Here is a 19,977-nt window from a genome sequence, read left to right as displayed (position 1 = left end):
TTTTTAACTCTTCAATATGAACCTTGCAATTTGAAACGTAAATCTTGGATCAAACACCCACCACAAATGTATTGTCTTTGTTAATGTGTGGATTGTCAATGATTTGTCCAATATCAATTCTCTTTAATCCAAGCCAAGTTTTCTTCATGCACTTATCAATTAACTATTCTTTATTGACTAACCATACCTCATCATTGACTTGTTTACATCAATCTACTCTACCTATAAACACACTCAAAAGCACATCAATGGTAGTAATGAGTACTCTCAAAAACTCAATACATCCATGGCTAATTTCCATAACCTTCATTACTTCTTCACTTTTGTTATCTTCCTCACTTTTTTCACATCTACGAATTCATGGGATGACCCTTTTTACCTAAACCAATATTGCTCAAGCAACCGAACATCAGCCAATACTTCATTCCAAATTAATCTCACCACCCTCCTCTCTTCATTATCATCCAAAGCCACAAAAGACACAAATACACAATTCTACAACACAACATTCTTTGGAAACAACCCTTCAGACACAATCTATGGCATGTTCTTATGTAGAGGTGATGTTCCTTCTCAACTTTGTCAACAGTGTATAGTAAATGCAACACAAACACTTTCCTCACAATGTTCTTTGTCTAAAGAAGGTATTGTTTGGTACAATGAATGTATGGTTTGGTATTCCACAACCTTTATCTTCTCCACTGTTGCAACAACAACACATGCTTTTAACTTGTTGAACACTGACAAAGTCGCAAACCCGAAAACTTTCATGAGTTTATTGTTTTCTACAATGAACAAAACTGCAGATGAAGCAGCTTCTGGTGACAAAAAATTTGCAACAAATGCAATAACTATATCAAAATTTCAAACCCTTTATTGTTTAGTTCAATGCACACCAAATTTGTCACCACATGAATGTAGAAGTTGTCTAAGTGGATTGATAGAACAACTTCCAGTGTGTTGTGAAGGGAGGGTTGGAGGAAGAGTTCTAAATCCAAGTTGTAATATTAGGTATGAATTCTACCCTTTTTATATCTCTTCTAATGGTTCATCAAATCCTTCATCACAACAAATTATACTTCCCCAAACAAAAAATTTAGATGCTGATTCAATGATTTCAGAACACCCTTTTTACCTTTCACACAATTGTTCAAGTAACAAAACCTTCACTTTTAGTACCACTTTCAAGGAACACCTTACAACCCTTTTTTCCTACATGTCTTCTAATGCCACTAAAAGTCTATTTCATAAAGCCGAAGTTGCAAATACAACTTTCGGACTCTTCATGTGCCGTGGCGATGTTCCCTTTTCCTTATGTGAGGAGTGTGTGAAAAATGCAACACAAAGAATAACCAAAGAGTGTGACATTTTTCAAGAGGGTATAATTTGGTATACTCAATGCATGATTCGGTATTCGAATTGGAATTTCTTCTCTATAGTGGACAAAACTCATGTGTATTATGAGATGAATATTACTAGTGATTCTAGTCCCAACAAGGAGAGAAACTTGTTCAATTTTGTTATATCAACTACCCTATCAAACGTGGCAATTGTGGCAGGAGATAGTGATGAGAGATATGGAACAAAATCGTTGAAAGTGAATGATTTGCAAACACTTTACACACTTGGTCAATGTACACAAGATTTGTCAAGTGATGATTGCAAAGGTTGTTTGGGAGATGTTATTGGAAATAGAATTCCTTGGCCTTATTTGGGAAGTGTTGGTGGAAGAGTTTTATATCCAAGCTGTAATTTGAGGTTTGAATTGTTCCAATTTTTTAGGGACAATGAGACAGTTCCCAAACCAATAATTAAACATTCTCCATCAGGTGAAGTTTTTATATTCCCTTAATCTATATTTATAGTACTCTCTAATTCAAAATACATCCCTACTAGTACTCAAAATGCTCTGTTTTATAATATGGTGAAATGATTGGTAGACTCTGAGGTGAAATGGTAACATAGTTGAGATGCCTTTTTCCATAGTGATGCATGTTGTGCTTACCAACTTTGCAAAAAAGCAATTATTTGAATAAACTCCTTGTGGAAGAAATCTTGATCCAAGTCATAAAAGAAAAATAAAGTATTTGTAAAAACCCTATTAATGCATTTTCTAAGATATATACGAATATGACTTACATTTGAATAAGATGTTTTGATTGTTCTATGCAGGAAAACGAAGAAAATTGCCGCAAACAATTACCGTGATTGTTGTGCTCACAATTGTTCCAGTGATACTCTTGTTTGTTGGATGTTATTTGCTGAAGAGAAAAGCAAGAAAGAGTTTTAGGACTATTCTCAAAGAAAACTGTAAGTATTGGAAACAGGGAAGAAATATATCAAACCCTTGCATTCAAATATTAAAGTTTGAAAACTTGGTTTAACAATTCAATTTTTTGATCTAGTTGGTCATGAAAGTGCAATTTTAGAGCCATTGCAATTTGAATTAGCTGTAATTGAAGAAGCAACCAACAACTTTTCAAATGAAAATTTCATTGGCAAAGGTGGATTTGGAGAAGTTTACAAGGTTGGTACACATGATAAAATTTATTTTTTAGCTCTCAATTTTCCCATAAATAATGAACTATAATTTTAGGGCATTCTTCCGGATGGACGACAAATAGCTGTAAAAAGACTCTCAAGAACCTCTACGCAAGGTGCAAAAGAGTTCAAGAATGAGGTTTTGTTGATCGCCAAGCTTCAACATCGAAATCTAGTCACGTTCATTGGTTTTTGCCTCGCAGAACAAGAGAAAATACTTATTTATGAATATGTGCCGAACAAGGGCCTTGATAAGTTTTTATTTGGTTTGCAACTTAACCACTTTAAACTCCTTAGTTTATCATATATTTGATGCATTTTTTTTTTATGATTTCGGTGTTATCCAATTGATTGATTAGAAAACATGCATCATTCTTACTTTTCTCACTTGTGCAGATTTTCAACGAGCAAATTTCTTAAGTTGGTCTGAACGTTACAATATTATAAGGGGAATTGCTCAAGGAATTCTCTATTTACATGAACATTCTCGACTCAAAGTTATTCATCGTGACCTCAAACCTAGTAATATTTTATTAGATGAAAACATGATTCCAAAAATATCAGATTTTGGTCTTGCTAGAATTATAGAACTAAACCAAGACAAAGGAAGTACAAATAGAATCGTGGGAACATTGTAAGTTTTAAATTATCATCAATTTCCGCTAGATTCCTTTATTCAAAGCTAAGCTCATGTTGATTTCTTTCAAAATTTTGCTTTTTTAGAGGTTATATGTCTCCAGAATATGCAATGCTCGGGCAATTTTCTGAGAAATCTGATGTTTATAGTTTCGGAGTCATGGTTTTAGAAATTATTACCGGAAAGAAGAATATTAGGTCTTATGAATCACATGTTGGTGATGGCCTCTTGAGTTATGTGAGTATATATATGTATCTATATATCTATCTATCTATCTATCTATCTATAGCAATTTCTTTCCTTTCATTAATGTAAATAATTGTTACAGGTTTGGAAACAATGGAGGGATGAAATTCCACTAAGCATATTAGACCCAAATATTAAAGGAAGATATTCTGAACATGAAGTAACTAAATGCATTCAGATTGGTTTGTTATGTGTTCAGCAGTTTCCTGATGCAAGACCAACCATTGTTTCAATTGTTTCATATCTTACCAATGACTTCATTGAGTTGCCAATTCCACAAGAATCTGCAATTGTGTTCCATCGTAAAATGGATGCAAAAGAGATTCCACAAGATTCAAGTTCAAGTCGGTCGATAAATACTTCCACACCTTTGACGATCAACGACTTATCTATAAGCGAAGTTCTTCCTCGATAGTAATTAGAAGTTATGTTAGTTTCTAGGAACAAACCACAATCTCCTGCTTTAAACTCTTGGCATATACTTAGGTCACCAACCGAACTATCTTAGATGTATGTTATTTCCTTTTTTTTAAGGTTATTTCCTTTTGTTGTTGACATCCAAGAAATGTTTTAATTGTATAATAAAATGTATGGATACAAGAGAATAATCAAACAACCCAAAAGGCCAGATATTGCCCAACCAAATTACAATCTCAAAACAAAGCAGAAACAACATAACATGTTAAAGACAACAAAAAATTTCAGATTTCAATACACAATATCATCATGAATTGAAATTTTGGAGACATATAACAGGAGTTGAAATTCTGCCGCAACTATTGAAAATTTTGCAAAAAATATCACAGAATATAATAATTGACATTGTTTCAAGCCCTGGTACAACAATTGCTTTACACCAAGTCCAATTACTTTCAATGAATCCAAGAATCAATTTTATTACATAATTTTGGCACAGCTTCTTCATAAATCCAAGAATTAATTTATTTTTCATTGAAAGAAACATGGTGTAATATGTACTTCCCTAGCATCGTTAAATACCATTCAAAGAAACATAGTTTAACACAATCCCCAATTCACTAAAAATCGACTAATTGCACTTTACAATTGCATTCAATGGAAGTATGACCATGGTTAAAATAAGGTAGAAAATATACTTACACTCAAGTTTGTAGAATGTTAATGTGTACCCCTACACAACTGCATAATATCCCATGCATCATTTACTCTCTTATCTCCATAGTAAGCTCTGTTTTAATGGTCACCTCATAGCTAAATCAAAAATAAGAAAAGAAGAACTAGTGAAAAGATTGCAATTCACATCGTGATCCTATCTTGATCACTTAGTACAAAGTTTACAATTAGATAAATTTAAAGAGGGAAAAAACCGAAGTCAAGTCCACGTGTTTTGGTTACACGTCATCTTACGTTATTTTCAGCATACTTTTCAGTCATTTTAATAGTGATTTAACCTAAATAAAAGGAGTTTTAGATAAGTTGTTTATGGTTTAAGAGATAATTTGTAATGTTTTCATATCGTGTCATTTAATTTTAGTGTTTCCCTAAATCAAACAATTTGTATGTATTTTGTAAGTATTCTATTGTAAAATCATGTAACTCGGTAAAGCAAGACGCTTCATGAAGAATTGGGAAAGCATGGAATGAAGATTCAAGAGGTCGATGAAAACATTACAAGTTTGGAAAATTCTATCGTAAATCTCTTGAGACAAGTTTGGAGGAAGAAAACACTCATAAAGACGAAGAAAATGGCAAAAACATAATGAAAGCATAATCCATGTGGCCCGGGTGTGCGAAACAATGCTAAAAAACACAGTTTTCAGCACGCAACCGCGTCATGGTAGCCGCAAGCGGGGGGCGCGGGTGGTTTCGAGGAAATGCAGTTTTCAGCTGTGTTTTCTCTCAGGTTTAGAGAAAAAGCCGAGGTTTTCAACGCAAACCCAATTGGAAACTTGCCTACAGACACAAGAGTTCTCATTCACAATTATTCTTCAGCAATTGGTGGTTCAAGTGGAAGGCAAGCGCTAGGAGCATCAAATGAGGAGTCTCTTCTCAACCTTTGTTCATAGAGTATTTTTTTTTTTTGTAATTTGTTTTTAGTTACCATGAGTATCTAAAACCTTATTGGTTAGGGTTATAAGATGAACCTCTATTTGTATTTTGGATTAAATTAATTCAAGTCTTTATTTAGTTATGTTTTGAGATCTATTTAATTTTTATATGAAAAAGTCTTAATGCTTTCATGAACTCTAGAGAGTATGACATCCCTAGTTATTCTAACTGGACATAGAAATAGGAGGTTGTAGCAGATATTTCTTGGTCGACTTTTCCAAACGTTGTGTATGAACTTTATTCTTTACCCTTAGTAAGACATGGTTAGGAATATTCATTTAATCTACTAAGACCAAGAATGGGTATGTGGTGAACCAAATTTGTTTATGTTTCAATTACCTATCTGATCACATAGGGATTCCGATAGGCTTGACAACTCTGTACACCGTATCGCACACATGACCTTAAGGTGATCAACATGAGAAACTTTGCTTAAATAACAGCCCTTATCTCATAACTGATAACTGTTTGTGTTAATCCAACAAGGAAAAAAATAGGGATTCAACGAATCCTAATTACTGCTAAAATCTGCAATCAATACCTTTTAATTTTTTGCAATAAACTTAACTGCTTTGCGCAATAAAATCGACCTTGAAAACTCTCCCCATTTTAATTGTTCTTTATTTATTGTTTTAATAAGTTTAGCAAGTTTGCATGGTAGAAAAGACAATCCCTATGGAGACGATTTTACTTACTACTTTATTACTTGAAAACGATTTGGTGCACTTACCAAATTTAGTCATCTAGTTTTTTGGCGCCTTATCGAGGATTGTTGATATTTTCGGTAAGGCAATTTGTTTCACTTATTTTAAATTTTAGAAGTAGGGTTAATTTTATTTTTCATTATTTCAAAAATGCCATAATTAATTTTCACACTTCTTTTGTCCTACAAAAAACTGTGTTTAGTTTATTTCAAGCATTGTACCGATTCAGGTATTCTTCCACTAGATCAAGATATACACAGAATTGAAAGGGCAATTCGGAAAGCAAACCAAATTGCTAGAGAACGGGCGAACGAAGCAGAATTCATCCTAATTCAAGACTACACATCTGACAAGTCCGGGGGACGGAAAAATCATCGTACCACTTTAGGAGACTATGGCAGGCTAGGCAACTTGGATGAAGTGTCTCTGAGGTTCAACTTAGAAAACCCTATGATATTTGATATCAAGAATAGTGTGGTGAATACTTTAAAAACAAGTCAATTTTCATGTAAGGAGTCGGAAGACTGCAATGCTCATCTAACACACTTTTAGAATTTGTGACACAATCAACCCATCAAGGGTATCCGAATTAGACAAACAACTTAGTTTGTTTGGATACTCTTTATGCAGAAGGGTGAAGGATTTCCTCAACACGCTACCCTTTGACAACTTAGCAAACAACTTCTTCTTCTTCTTCAAAGTGGGCAACACAACCCTCAGATGCACAACATGTTCCTCCTCCGACTTCGAATACACCAAGATATCGTCTATAAACACCACCACAAACTGATCCAAATAAGGATGGAAGATTCTATTCATATATTCCATGAAGACACCAGGCGTATAAGTCACACCAAATGGCATCACAGTATATTCATAGTGTCCATATCTCGTTTGAAATGCAGTCTTGGAAATATCCTCCGCTTTCACTCGTATCTGGTGATATCCTGATCTTAAATCAATCTTACTAAACACTTCCGCACCAACCAATTGATCCATCAAGTCGTCAATCCTCGGGAGAGGATAACGATTCTTAATCGCCACCTTATTCAACTGCTGATATTCCACACTCAACCTCATACTGGCATCCTTCTTCTTAACCACCAACACTGGTGCACCCCACGACTAAACACTCGGCCTGATAAATCTCTTCTCCAACAACTCTTCCAACAGCTTCTTCAGCTCGCCTAATTCCGATGCGGACATCCTATAAGGCGTTATCAAAGAAATCAATTGCAATCTCCACTTTTCTCTCTAGCGGTAAGTCGGTAATGTCGTCCGGGAAAACATCTAGAAACCCTTGAACTACCAGCAAATATCTAACTCCCTTCTCATCACCTTCCTTCAACGAAGCAAACATCATAAACACACAAGTTTCACTATCCAAAGACTTTGTCACTTGCTTTGCGGTTAAGAACTTCCCACCTACTAACTCTACCCTCTTAGAGAATGTCACGCTTCTGGTTAAACAATTAATGTTAACTCCAAAAGACAACATCCAATCCATACCAAAAAATCACGTCCATATGAACCAAAGGCAAGCAAACCAAGTCCAACTCTAAATCCACATTTCCAAAATTAACAGGACACTTAACACAAACCTCAACCATGACCAACCAAGCTTCTCCATATGAAGATACCTCTACTTGACCTGCTTTACAACAATTGGAGCATCCTGCTTCTCCCCCAATTGATCGGACCCACCAAAAAGAACGGAACACCTGAACAAGTATGGAAGGAATTCTCATATCATTCACATACGACAGGAAAAATACCCAGTTCTGCTCCGGACAAGACCGACATGGCTCTAATATACATTGTAGCACCCTAAACCCTTAAAGCAATAAATCACGTAAATAATATAATCATACAAATGATTTAGATGCAACTTCTTTATAAGTCCAAAACATGCATACATAATTTTTCTTAAAACTCGCAGCGGAATAATATCATAACATCTTATCAACAGACAAATAAATATCCAAGGTAGCCATGCCACATAATCACAATACATCACCAAAATAAATCTCCAAATCTCAACGTACTGAGTGATAAATCTCGTAAAGTTATAAAACATAAATAACAACAGACAGACATCCTAATCAAAGCTATAAACTAAGACTCCCAAAGAAAAAGACGAGGTAGCTCCAAAGCTAGCCTCAAGCATACTCACAACAAAGCAAAGCAACTAATCCTGCAAGTCGTCTACCCATTCATACAAATAGGCAAGCGGTCAACCAAACGACCACTGGGGTTAGATAACATTCCACAAATAAAGTATAATCAAACATAAGCATTCAAGGATTTCATGAATAACACATATACACACTCAACATTCCTTGAATACCACATGAATATTATCTTCAACTCAATACAGATCATCTTATCATACTTCTATCATAGCACATCAAGCATATTCATTATTTAATCAAATCATCAACAAAAGTGCATCACTTAACAACATCAAATCAATACAATAATTTCTCAACTCATTCCTTATTTATCTTAATCAAATCAACAAATACAATTCTTCATTTCAAAAGTATAAGAAGGAAATCATCGTCACCAAAGAAATCACCAAATCATGTACATATAATTCACACTTCAATGCTATCGTCAACATAAACATCATCAATTAAAATAACCAAGTGTAAAAGTATCACCAAAAGTAACAAACACCACCATGCTCACACCTTTACATAAATTCACATATCTCACCAATCAAATAAATCACCAAGTTTCACCAATGCACATAATCACCAAGCACATAGTCAAGTATGACACGACTCACCAATTATCAAATATATGCAATGCGCCTAGACACGACTCTATATGCATGTGGTACCAATCTCCTTTACTTGATACATTTGTATCATAATCACTGTTGTTGAATACAAAGTATTCTAGTCACAGTCGTTGGATACAAAGTATCCCAGTAACTGTAACATCTTGTTTTTTGCTAGAATTATTTTAATTTTTTATTATGTGTGTTTATATGCGCTTGGGTGTGATTAATTGTCTCTGTGTGTATTTTATTTGGGATTAGTGAATTTTGGCTTAAGAAATGTATTTTAGTCATTTTTAGACTCAGGGGTATTTTGGTGAATTAGTTGGTAAGAATATTGAGCCCATTAAGACAATTAGAGACCTAGACCAATTATGTGGTGACTATATACACACAACCCTTGTGAGAAAATTAGGTCATTACACTCATTCACTCATTTTACAAAACATTTTGAGAGAGAGGTAGAGAAAGAAAGTGAATCAAGGAGATAGAAGATGAGGCTAGAGAGAGAGCTTGAGGTTTGAAGAGCTAGGAGCTAAAGTGAAGCTAGGGTTTGGATTCTTGAAGATTAGAGATGAGGGGGATGGTTTCTTTTCATCAATTAAGTCATAATCTTCTCTTCTCAACTATGAGTTTAAGTGATTTGGTGTTAATTGTGACTTTTGTGATTTTGAATGATAATATTCATGCTCCTAATTCAAGTGAATTTGTGGGTATGATAAACTTCATGAAATTTTTGTGTTAAGAGCTTAAACTTTATAGTTGTTGTTGATAAATTGTCTTAATGATTTTTGATTAATTGTGTTTAAATCATGAATTGCTGAATGATTGTTTTTGAGATATGTTTGAATTCACTTCATGAATGTTTTTTTTATAATGTATGTTAATGGGGTTTGAATTGGTGTGGTTGTTTGTGAAGTTTGAATGAAAATGAGAAAAATTGACGGTTTTGGTGAAAATAAACTAGATGATAAATTTGAGGTAAAATGGTGTTATGATTCGATATTTGTTGTTGTTTTGAATGCCTTTTTTATGTTTATAAACTAGTGTACAAGTTTTGGGATCGAATTTGGGGTCAAGGGAATCAAAAACTGGAATTTTGGGTGAAAAAATTGAGAGTATCCGAGAGGGAACAACCAAGAACAGGGTGACCTGTTCTGGTGTAGCTCGTTGTAGTGAGTTGCATAGGAACAGACCCCCATGTTTTGATGTACATAACTGTATTTAAGCTTTATTAACCTTTGAAAACATCAATTGAGTTAGATTAAACTTGGTTTCGTGAATCATATCAAACTTTGTGAAAAATGTTCAAGTACGCATAATTTTCCGAATATCGTTTTTCTCAAAGGAAAAGGGTAGGGTTAGAGTTGTTTACAGTAACCTTGATTTATAAAAATATTTTGGATGGTAATCAAACTTTATCATGGTTTTGCATTGAAAATTTTATTTCTTTTGGAAAATGATAAAATGAGACGAACTTAGGTGATGGAATTAATTGGAATTGGCCTATGTTACATACATGTATATGCTACTGCACTCATATTTGAAATGTGTATATACTTAGTTGAGGTTTTTGAACTTGGCTACTTTGATTTTGGTGGAATAATCAGAAAATGCTAGTTTTTGTAAACATAGACGAACTTAGTGGAATTTTGGAATTTATTGGAATTGGCCTATAATGCTTATATGCATAAGCTACTGTGATCATATGTGAGTAGTGTATATGCTTGGTTGAGGTGTTTGATCATGTTTAACTTGTTTTGTTGAAATTACTTAGAAAATGTAGAAAGTGGTGAAAATAGACGAACTTTGTTAAAATGTGGTTTCATGATCGGATAACTTGCAATTTGTTTTATGTTCATGATAATATGATAGAATAAGAATGAATCAATGTTGGTTGGGTGTTTAATATGATGAATATCATGATGTGGTTAGATGTCCGTCTTATTTTGAAATGTGACTTTGAAATATTATTGTTTCTTTGAGGTGATAGTTGTTGATGATGATTCTTTGGTGATTTTAATTTGATAATTTGGTGATGACTCTTGTTGAATATGACTTTTGAATTAAGAGGTGAAGACTATTTGGTGAATGTTTTTTGGTGATGACTATTTTTAAAAACAAGAAAATAAGAACATGAAAATAAGAATTTTTATTCAAAGAAATGTCAGATAAAATTCTTAAGAACAAAAGATGATTATACAAGTCTGATGGCTCCTCTATTTATAGCTACATGAACAACATAAAATTCCACTAAATCAGAGCATAAATTTGTACTAAATCGGCGCATAAATTTGCACCAAATGAGAACATATAATTGTACTAAATCTGCACATAAATATGCACCAAATCAGCACATAATTATGGCAGAATTTCCTTCTTTTTAGCTTTCTTCTCAAACAAGATTTAATCATGCATCTTAATATTCTTTTGCTCAAAGACTCGATCTTTCATCATATTTGTTCCTGAAATAAAAACAAACAAAATAATTCTAAAAACAAACTAAATCAATCTAAATTCTATAAAATAGTTTGATTTAGTTTGTTTTTAGAACTATTTTACTTCAAATTTGTTTGTTTTTATTTCAGGAACAAATATGATGAAAGATCGAGTCTTTGAGCAAAAGAATGGATTAAGATGCATGATTAAAGCTTGTTTGAGAAGAAAGCTAAAAGGAGGGAAATTCTGCCATATTTATGTGCTGATTTGGTGCATATTTATGTGCTGATTTGGTGCAAATTTATGAGCCGATTTAGTACAAATTTATGCTCCGATTTAGTGCAATTTTAAGTTATTCCTTTAGCTATAAATAGAGGAGCCATCAGACTTGTATAATCATCTTTTGTTCTTGGGAATTCTCTATGAAAATTATTTCCATTGAATAAAAGTTCTTATTTTCTTTCTTTTTATTATTCTTGTTCTTTAAAATTCTGCACTTTTATTTTCAGCTATTTACTTTCATGTTCTTCTCCTTCTCTTCAATCTCTATATCTACGATGAACATGAGTGAGTAGACTTCTTTGTCTTGGGATTGTTGGACGAGTCTAATGACCTAATCCTCTCAAACCAAGCCTAGAACCCTAATTTTATGTGAATCTACTTTTCTAATCTAATCTAACCGTTCTAAATTCTTATTTCAAATACTAACCGAAGTATCGAAAGAAGAAGGTTAATATTGGACATGTGAGATTAGACAAGGGTTACGAAACATAAGAATATTCTAGTAAACCTTGAGACCATAAAGTTTCACTCTTAATGTGTTTCAATAACGATCAACCATGAGAATAGGCGTGGTTGTTATTGAAACACACTTGTTTTATCTTGGTTTTCGGGTGTCAAACATTGATTACGTTTGAACCTTTTTAACCTTTGATATCTCATTTTTTCTTGGGAAGGGAAAAATAAGCAAAACCCTTGAGAATCGAGGTCCGGGAGTTGTTTTCGTTACGGGAAGGTGTTAGGCACCCATAACGACTATAGTATCCTATAGGAACCGTCTTTACTTTCTACGCGCGCGCTTTATTTTTAAATGCTATTTGAAAAATGATATTTACACTTAAGAGTTTACTAAGTCAAGAATTGGAGGGAGAAGAAGATGTTTGAATTTTGTTTTATTTGAATTGAAGGAATATTGGTTCCTTGCCTACGTACCCTTTTAAGGGATCAAATCCACCGTAGTTCTCTTCCAAAAAATGTTTTTTTGTTTTTATTGGTTGATTTTAAGTTTGAAAATTGGAATTTGAAGAATGGAGATTGAGAGGCCTTGAAGGCATGAGATTTAAGAAAAAGTGGGGTTTGATTAGTGATTTTGGAAAATAGTCAAGTATGATTAATTTTCATTGAAATTTGATTAAGAAAATAAAAGGAAAATACAATGGGATTTTGATCCCAAGGTTTATTTAGAAAATGATTTGGGTGATATTGATCATGTCTATTTGGAAAATGATTTTTTGCTAAGTTTCAAATCCTAAACATACATCTAAAGCTTTCAAACCCTAAACATACATCTAAGGCATGCATATCCTAATCATACATCTAAAGTATCTATGTGATGTGTGTGCATGTGTCGGTGCTTGTGTTGGTGTACATCATTAGAGTCCATTGTCCTTTACATCATGCCCTAGTTTACATTCTATGGTCTTGCAAGAAATTAAAAAGCATAAAGAAAATTACAAAATCCCTAGGCTTTACATTCTAAGTCTTGGTAAACTTTAAAGTGCAAGAAATAAAGTGAAGGAGCAAATGAAGTGTGAGATGCTTATGGATGTATGAAGCATGAAATGAAAGGGGTTAGTAGCACAAAAATATAGAAAAGAAATAGAAACAAGTAAAGGGAATTAAAGTAACTAGAAATTAACAATGAGATAACCAAGAACTTAATCCAAAAAACCCATGATGAAATAGTAGTTGAAAGATTACTAAAATTCTAAGGCAAAACTAAGGCCTAGAATCCTCACATCAATGGTGAGATTACAAAAGTTTTAATTCAATCATGATGTGAGAAATCAAGGGAAATTAGCATGCAATACAATCATAGTATTTTCAAGTCTATTTACACTTTATCTAGCACAAGAAATACACATTATTCACAAGGTGAAGGACCCATCACAAGAACAGCAAGCATATACTAAAAAAAAAGCGAAATCACCCCAAGAATGACATACTCAAAGCCCTATTTATGTATCAAAATTTAGGAACAAAATCACACCACAATCTTCACAAAATCATACCAAAAAAGTGCACACACTAACAAAGTTCGAACACATAGATTTTTGATGCAATTTCCACACGTAAAAACAAACATCCAATGCCAATAATTGATCACAACGACCTCACACAAAAGCTTTAGAAATTTTATCAAGATTTGAACAAAAAAAGTTGGCACACAGCATTAATCAAGAATCAAAATATTTTCGCATGTTGTGATCAAGATTTGGCATGTAAGATACATCAAAAATCATCAAGAAGCATAAAAAGAACTACTAAAATTTTGGTGGAATTTTTCATGCAATTTGAGCAACCCAGTGGTGTAAGTAGCGTAAAACAGTGCGCGAATAGAAAAAAGTCATACAGAAAATGAGATCAGCAGCACAAAAGGGCCCAAGCCCGCACATATGAACAAACTGGATTATCTAGGAGCGCAGGGACCGTCGGATTGATCCGGTTGGATCAACTCTGGGTCCAGCAATCAAGAAGGCAAGGGAGCATGGTGATACAATGGGCTAGCACACATAGGATTAAAAGGCATGGCAAGTAGCATTAGAAAAGAACCTCACGTACAGGGAAACAACACAAACCAAAGAAGCCTTTTCTCTCTACTCTCACGTATTCTCTCATTTTCCAAAACAAACAGCAGTCCCTAACGCCTTCTTCTCCGGTGAGTATGAACTTTCCGACGCGGTGGTCGGCGGTGGCACCACCGCGCCGGAGTTACCAAACTACTCCGTTTTCAAAAAAACTATATATCAAATTGAAGCTCTCTTCACCCTCTATACGAATTCGGCCTTAGTTTTTGAAAATAAGCTTCACATACTCGTAGATCTACAAATGTAAATTCGAAGAAAGACTTTGAAACAAGCCAAAATACCTTTATACCTTCAACGAAATCGCATATATCTTTTGTATTGGTGGCTGAATCCTCTTCTTACTTTTCGGTTATGATCTGCTCTTTATTGTTGTCGTAATGTGATTCCGATCCGGTCTAGATTTTGTTTCGCGAGTGCACCTCTTCCTTGGTTTCATGATCGACCTTTCTCTGTTTGTTGATGGATCTGGAAATCCTCTTTGATTTGACACTTTCTTCTCTTCGCTGGAAGTTGATTTGGTTGGCTTTGCTCTTACTTCGCTGCTGCTTCTGAGTCCTGTTCGGTTCACTTGCTGCTAGACCGATTTGTTGCTAAGGCTTCGAAGGGAGTGTGGTTTGATAGATTTCGAAAATTATGAAAATGATGGTGGTTTTTGTGGTGGTTATGGAGGTTGAAGATGAAGTTGTGGTGGTTTTTGGTTGTTAGGGTGGTTAAAGGTGGTGGAGGAAAGTTGTTATGGTGGTTGAAAGTGGTGGAGGAAAAGTTGTTATGGTGGTTGAAGTTAGTTAGAAGGGAGGGAAAATTGAGAGAAAATAATTATGGATTTTTGTGATTTTTTGTGGAGTTTTTTGTGAAAGAATTAGTTAATTCCCCTTGACCATGACTTTGACCTATTTATAGAATGCTAAGTAGGATGCTTGTCCAATGATGTGATGCCATGTGGCACTTGAACTTAACAAACCTTGACTTTGACTCTAACAAACTTGAAAAAGGATTAAAATGCAAATAACAAAAGTACAAGGACCAAAATGAAAATTAAAACTAAAATTGAATTTAAAAAGTAAATTGAAAATTAGCGTAAAGCGAGACGATTAAAAGCAACAAAGCAGATTAAGATGAATCAGAAATTTTATGTGAAATGACCAAAATGCCCCCTAGGGACTAAACTGACTCAAAATGACTCCGATGTAATTTTAAAATGGTTTTTAACAGGAAATTAAAGAAAGAATTTATACAAGCAAATTAAAAGACTCAGAGACAATTTTTAGAGATTAAACATAGTTTTAACACTGGAAATGACGAAAATGCCCCTAGGGGCTAAACTGACTCAAAACGACTCAGATGCAATATTTTGAAATGGATTTTGACATGACATTAAACAAAAACTCATTCAAACCGATTGAAATGACCCATGGACAATTTCTCAAGGATTGAAAGAAATTTTAACATGGGAAATGACTAAAATGCCCCTAGGGGCTAAATTGACTCAAAATGACTTTAAATGCGATTTTTGCAATGGATTTTGACATAGAATTGAAATAAGGACTTATACAAACCAATTGAAAAGACTCAAACAAATTTCAAGGATTAAAATGAGTTGAATGCAGGAAATGACTAAAATACCCTTTTTCATGAATTTTGCGAATAACATTGAAATAAGATGCAGAGGAAGGTGCAATTGATCAAGGACAAATTCAAATGACTTGAAATGCAAGAAAAGAAGAATTGAGCTAGTATTTTTAGGTCCAAAATTAGGGTATAACAACACTCATTGATTTCGATAGAAACCTTGATATGCTTTAAAGAAACCAGACTTTAGAAATAGATTTAACATAAAATTTAGGTATTAGGGTTGGATTGTGAAAGATTTGTCATTATAACGAACCACTAATCCCGAGGCGATTTTTATTATTGTTTTACTTCAATCAAAAATCCAAACTTTTAAACCCTAATTTACCATTAAAGTTAGAACGCGCTCCTTAAAATACCTACTCATACACTTACTCAAAGACTGCAATTTTGTAATTTTCTCAAATGAGAATTTTCACAATTAAACATGATGTGTGTATAGCAAGAACACTTAAAACATAAGAAATCACTTTCATGTACAAGAAACGACCATTTGAGAAGAGACAACAAAAAAAATTTATGTCATAATTTACAATAAAGCCAAGCTGCTTTCCATGCCTTTCGCAATAAAACAAAACAAAAGGAGAAGCATTGTCTCCCCCCATACTTGGGAGAAGCATTGTCCTCAATGATTTGAAAAAGAAAAGAGAAGAGAACAGAAAAATATCAAGAAATGAGAGAAAAGGGATGGGGAAAGCTCACAATTTGCTGAATTAGGGAAAAAAAATATTGACCCTGGAAGCCTGTCATGCTGGCACGGCCAGGCCTCTACAAGCACGGTACGTGCTTCCCTCTCGGCTATTTTCCCCTTTTTTGATGTTGAGTAGTGGCACGGCCGTGCCACCACAGGCACGGGCCGTGCCAACCCTTCTGGTCAACAAGCTCAATTTTTTTTCTTTTCTTTGTATCTTTATTGGACAAATACCTACAAAACAGCTTAAAATAACACAAAACAAATGAAATAAAGGTAATAAAAACTCGTGAGTTTCCTCCCAAGAAGCGCTCTTTTATCGTCACTAGCTTGACAAAAAGGAGGAGATAGTTCCTCAAGGAGGCTCTTTGAGGGCCAAGATAGCTTTCTCTTCAACAGCTTCACCTGCATTGTAAACCTTTAGTCTTTGGCCATTAACTTTGAAAGGTCCAGTTTTTTCGGAAAACATCTCAATTGCCCCGTAAGGGTAGACCTTGCGAACTTGAAATGGACCGGACCACCTTGACCTTAGCTTACTGGGAAAAAGCTTCAACCTAGAGTTAAAGAGCAGCACAAGATCACCGCTCTTGAAGTCCTTTTTGAGTATATGCTTGTCATGCCATTTTTTAGTTCTTTCTTTGTAAATGCCGGCATTCTTATGGGCATCTATCCTAAGTTCTTCTAACTCACTTAATTGAAGTTTTTTTTTCACCGGCTAAATTTAGGTCCAAGTTGAGGTTCCTGATTGCCCAATAAGCCTTGTGCTCAAGCTCAACTGGAAGGTGACAAGACTTCCCATAAATTAGTTTAAATAGAGTCATTCCAATGGGAGTTTTATATGTCGTCCGATAAGCTCAAAGAGCATCACCAAGCTTACTTCACCAATCTTTTCTAGAAGTTGAAACAGTTTTTTCAAGAATAACTTGGATTTGTCTATTTGAAATCTCAACTTGTCCACTTGTTTGTGGGTGATAGGGTGTTGCAATTTCGTGTCTCACTCCAAACCTTTGTTTAAGTTTTTCAAAATGTTTAGAAATGAAGTGAGATCCTCCATCACTTATCACAACCCTTGGCACTCCAAACCTTGGGAAAATAATTTTTTTAAATAGCTTCATAACTACTTGTGCATCATTGGTAGGAGAGGCAATGACCTCAACCCATTTGGACACATAGTCAACTGAAACCAATATGTATTGATTTCCAAAGAAGAAGGAAATGGCCCCATGAAATCAACACCCCATACATCAAAAATTTCTACTTCAAGAGTGTTGTTCAAGGGCATCTCATTTCTTTTAGTAATATTACCGATGCGTTGACATTAGTCACACTTAGAAACAAAGAGATGCACATCTTTAAAAAGTGATGGCCACCAAAAACCAGATTGAAGAATTTTGAAAGAAGTCTTTTGAGTATTGGCGTGGCACCATAGGAAGAAGAGTGACAATGGTTTAGAATGTTACTTACCTCGTTTTTAGGAATGCATCTTGTGAAAATTCCATCTGATCCCCTTTCGAAGAGGTAAGGCTCATCCCAATAGTAGTGCTTGAGATTATGGACGAACTTCTTCTTTTGCTGGTAGCTTAAATCAGGGGGTAATACTCCTCCTGCAAGAAAATTAACAAAATCTGCATACCTAGGTGCGTTAGTTTGTGCTGATCAGAAGAGTTGATCATCCGGGAAGGAATCATCTAAGGGCAACTCATCCTCATTGGTTTCCCTAAGACGGGACAAGTGATCAGCTACAACATTTTCAATACCCTTTTTATCCTTTATTTCAAGGTCAAATTCTCGAAGGAGCAAAATCCATCGGATCAACCTCGGTTTGGCATCTTTTTTGTTTAACAAGTATTTTATTGCCGAGTGATCTGTGTAAACAATGATTTTTGATCCTACCAAGTATTGCCTAAATTTGTCAATGGCATAGACTACCGCTAACAATTCTTTTTCTGTTGTTGCATAATTTACCTGCGCCCCATCTAGGGTCTTACTTGCATAGTATATTGCATGCATCTTCTTATCCTTTCTTTGACCTAACACTGCCCCAACCGCATAGTCACTTGCATCACACATTATTTCAAAACGCAAGATCCAATCCAGTGGTTGTATGATTGGGGCAGTGGCCAAAGCTTCCTTCAACCTTCAAAATGCTTTTAAGCACGGATCATCACAGACAAAATCTGCATCCTTAAGGAGCAGGCTTGTTAGTAGCCTAGTAATCAAAGAAAAATCCTTAATGAAACGACGGTAAAACCCCGTACGAACTAGGAAACTTCTTACTTCTTTGACCGAGGTGGGAGGTAGCATTTTTTCAATAATTTCAATTTTTGCCTTGTCTACCTCAATACCCTGATCAGAGACCAAGTGTCCTAGGACAATTCCTTCCCTTACCATGAAGTGAAATTTTTCCCAGTTCAATACTAAATTCACCTGCTTACATCTTTCTAAAACTTTTTCTAGGTTAGCCAAACAGTTATCAAAACTGGATCCATGCACAGAAAAGTCATCCATAAAAACTTCCATTATATTTTCAACAAAATCAGAAAAAATAGACATCATAAATCTTTGAAAAGTAGCTGGAGCATTGCAAAGACCAAAAGGCATCCTCCTATAGGCAAAAGTTCCAAAAGGGCATGTAAAAGTTGTTTTCTCTTGGTCATTGGGGTGAATGGGTGTTTGGAAGAATCCAGAATAGTCATCCAAGTAACAAAAAAGTGAATGCTTAGCTAACCTTTCTAACATTTGATCTATAAAAGGGAGTTGAAAGTGATCTCTACGGGTTGCTTTGTTAAACTTCCTATAGTCAATACACATTCTCCACCCCATGACAGTTCTAGTGGCAATGGATTCATTTTTATCATTTTTAATAACTGTGAGACCACACCCTTTTTAGGTACTACTTGAACTGGACTAACCCATTTAGAATCATAAATTGGATAGATAACACCTGCATCTAGGAGTTTTAAAACCTCTTTTTTCACAACTTTCATGTTAGGATTTAATATTCTTTGGTGTTCAATGGAGGGTTTATAGTCCTCTACAAGTAATATCTTGTGCATGTATAACGAGGGGTTTATTCCCTTGATATCTTCAATGGTATACCATATAGCTTTAGGATATTTCTTGAGGATATTAAGTAATTTTTCAGTTTCACCCTCATTTAGGCTTGCATTTATAATAACAGGGTAGGTAGCGTTAGGGCCCAAGATTTCATACCTTAGATTTGGTGGGAGTTGTTTAAGCTCCACTTTTGGTGCTTCTTTTGAGAGAGGGACAACCTCCTCCTCCACCAGCTCTTCTACACCCAAGCCTTCTATGGGGGACTTTCATCCAATAGCTCTTCATAGGCGGAC

At 34.7% G+C, this 19,977-nt stretch overlaps 1 protein-coding gene across 1 annotated transcript; it reads left to right on the top strand.

Moving 5' to 3' along the window:
* Positions 1-253: 253 nt before the first annotated feature.
* On the top strand, positions 254-4,069 carry LOC146916588 (cysteine-rich receptor-like protein kinase 25). The gene is made up of 7 exons (XM_085718616.1): positions 254-1,829; positions 2,173-2,310; positions 2,406-2,527; positions 2,597-2,807; positions 2,938-3,175; positions 3,265-3,415; positions 3,507-4,069. Exons 1-7 carry the CDS (start codon positions 287-289, stop codon positions 3,837-3,839), a joined length of 2,736 nt encoding a protein of 911 aa, XP_085574742.1. The 5' UTR covers positions 254-286; the 3' UTR covers positions 3,840-4,069.
* The last annotated feature ends 15,908 nt before the right edge of the window (positions 4,070-19,977 follow it).

This window comes from Medicago sativa, chromosome 6, assembly GCF_051527215.1.
Source record: "Medicago sativa cultivar Bolivia chromosome 6, Bolivia_mono, whole genome shotgun sequence".
Taxonomy (NCBI): domain Eukaryota; kingdom Viridiplantae; phylum Streptophyta; class Magnoliopsida; order Fabales; family Fabaceae; genus Medicago; species Medicago sativa.
The sequence above is the reverse complement of the archived record's forward strand: the minus strand, read 5'-3'. Positions and strand labels throughout refer to the sequence as shown.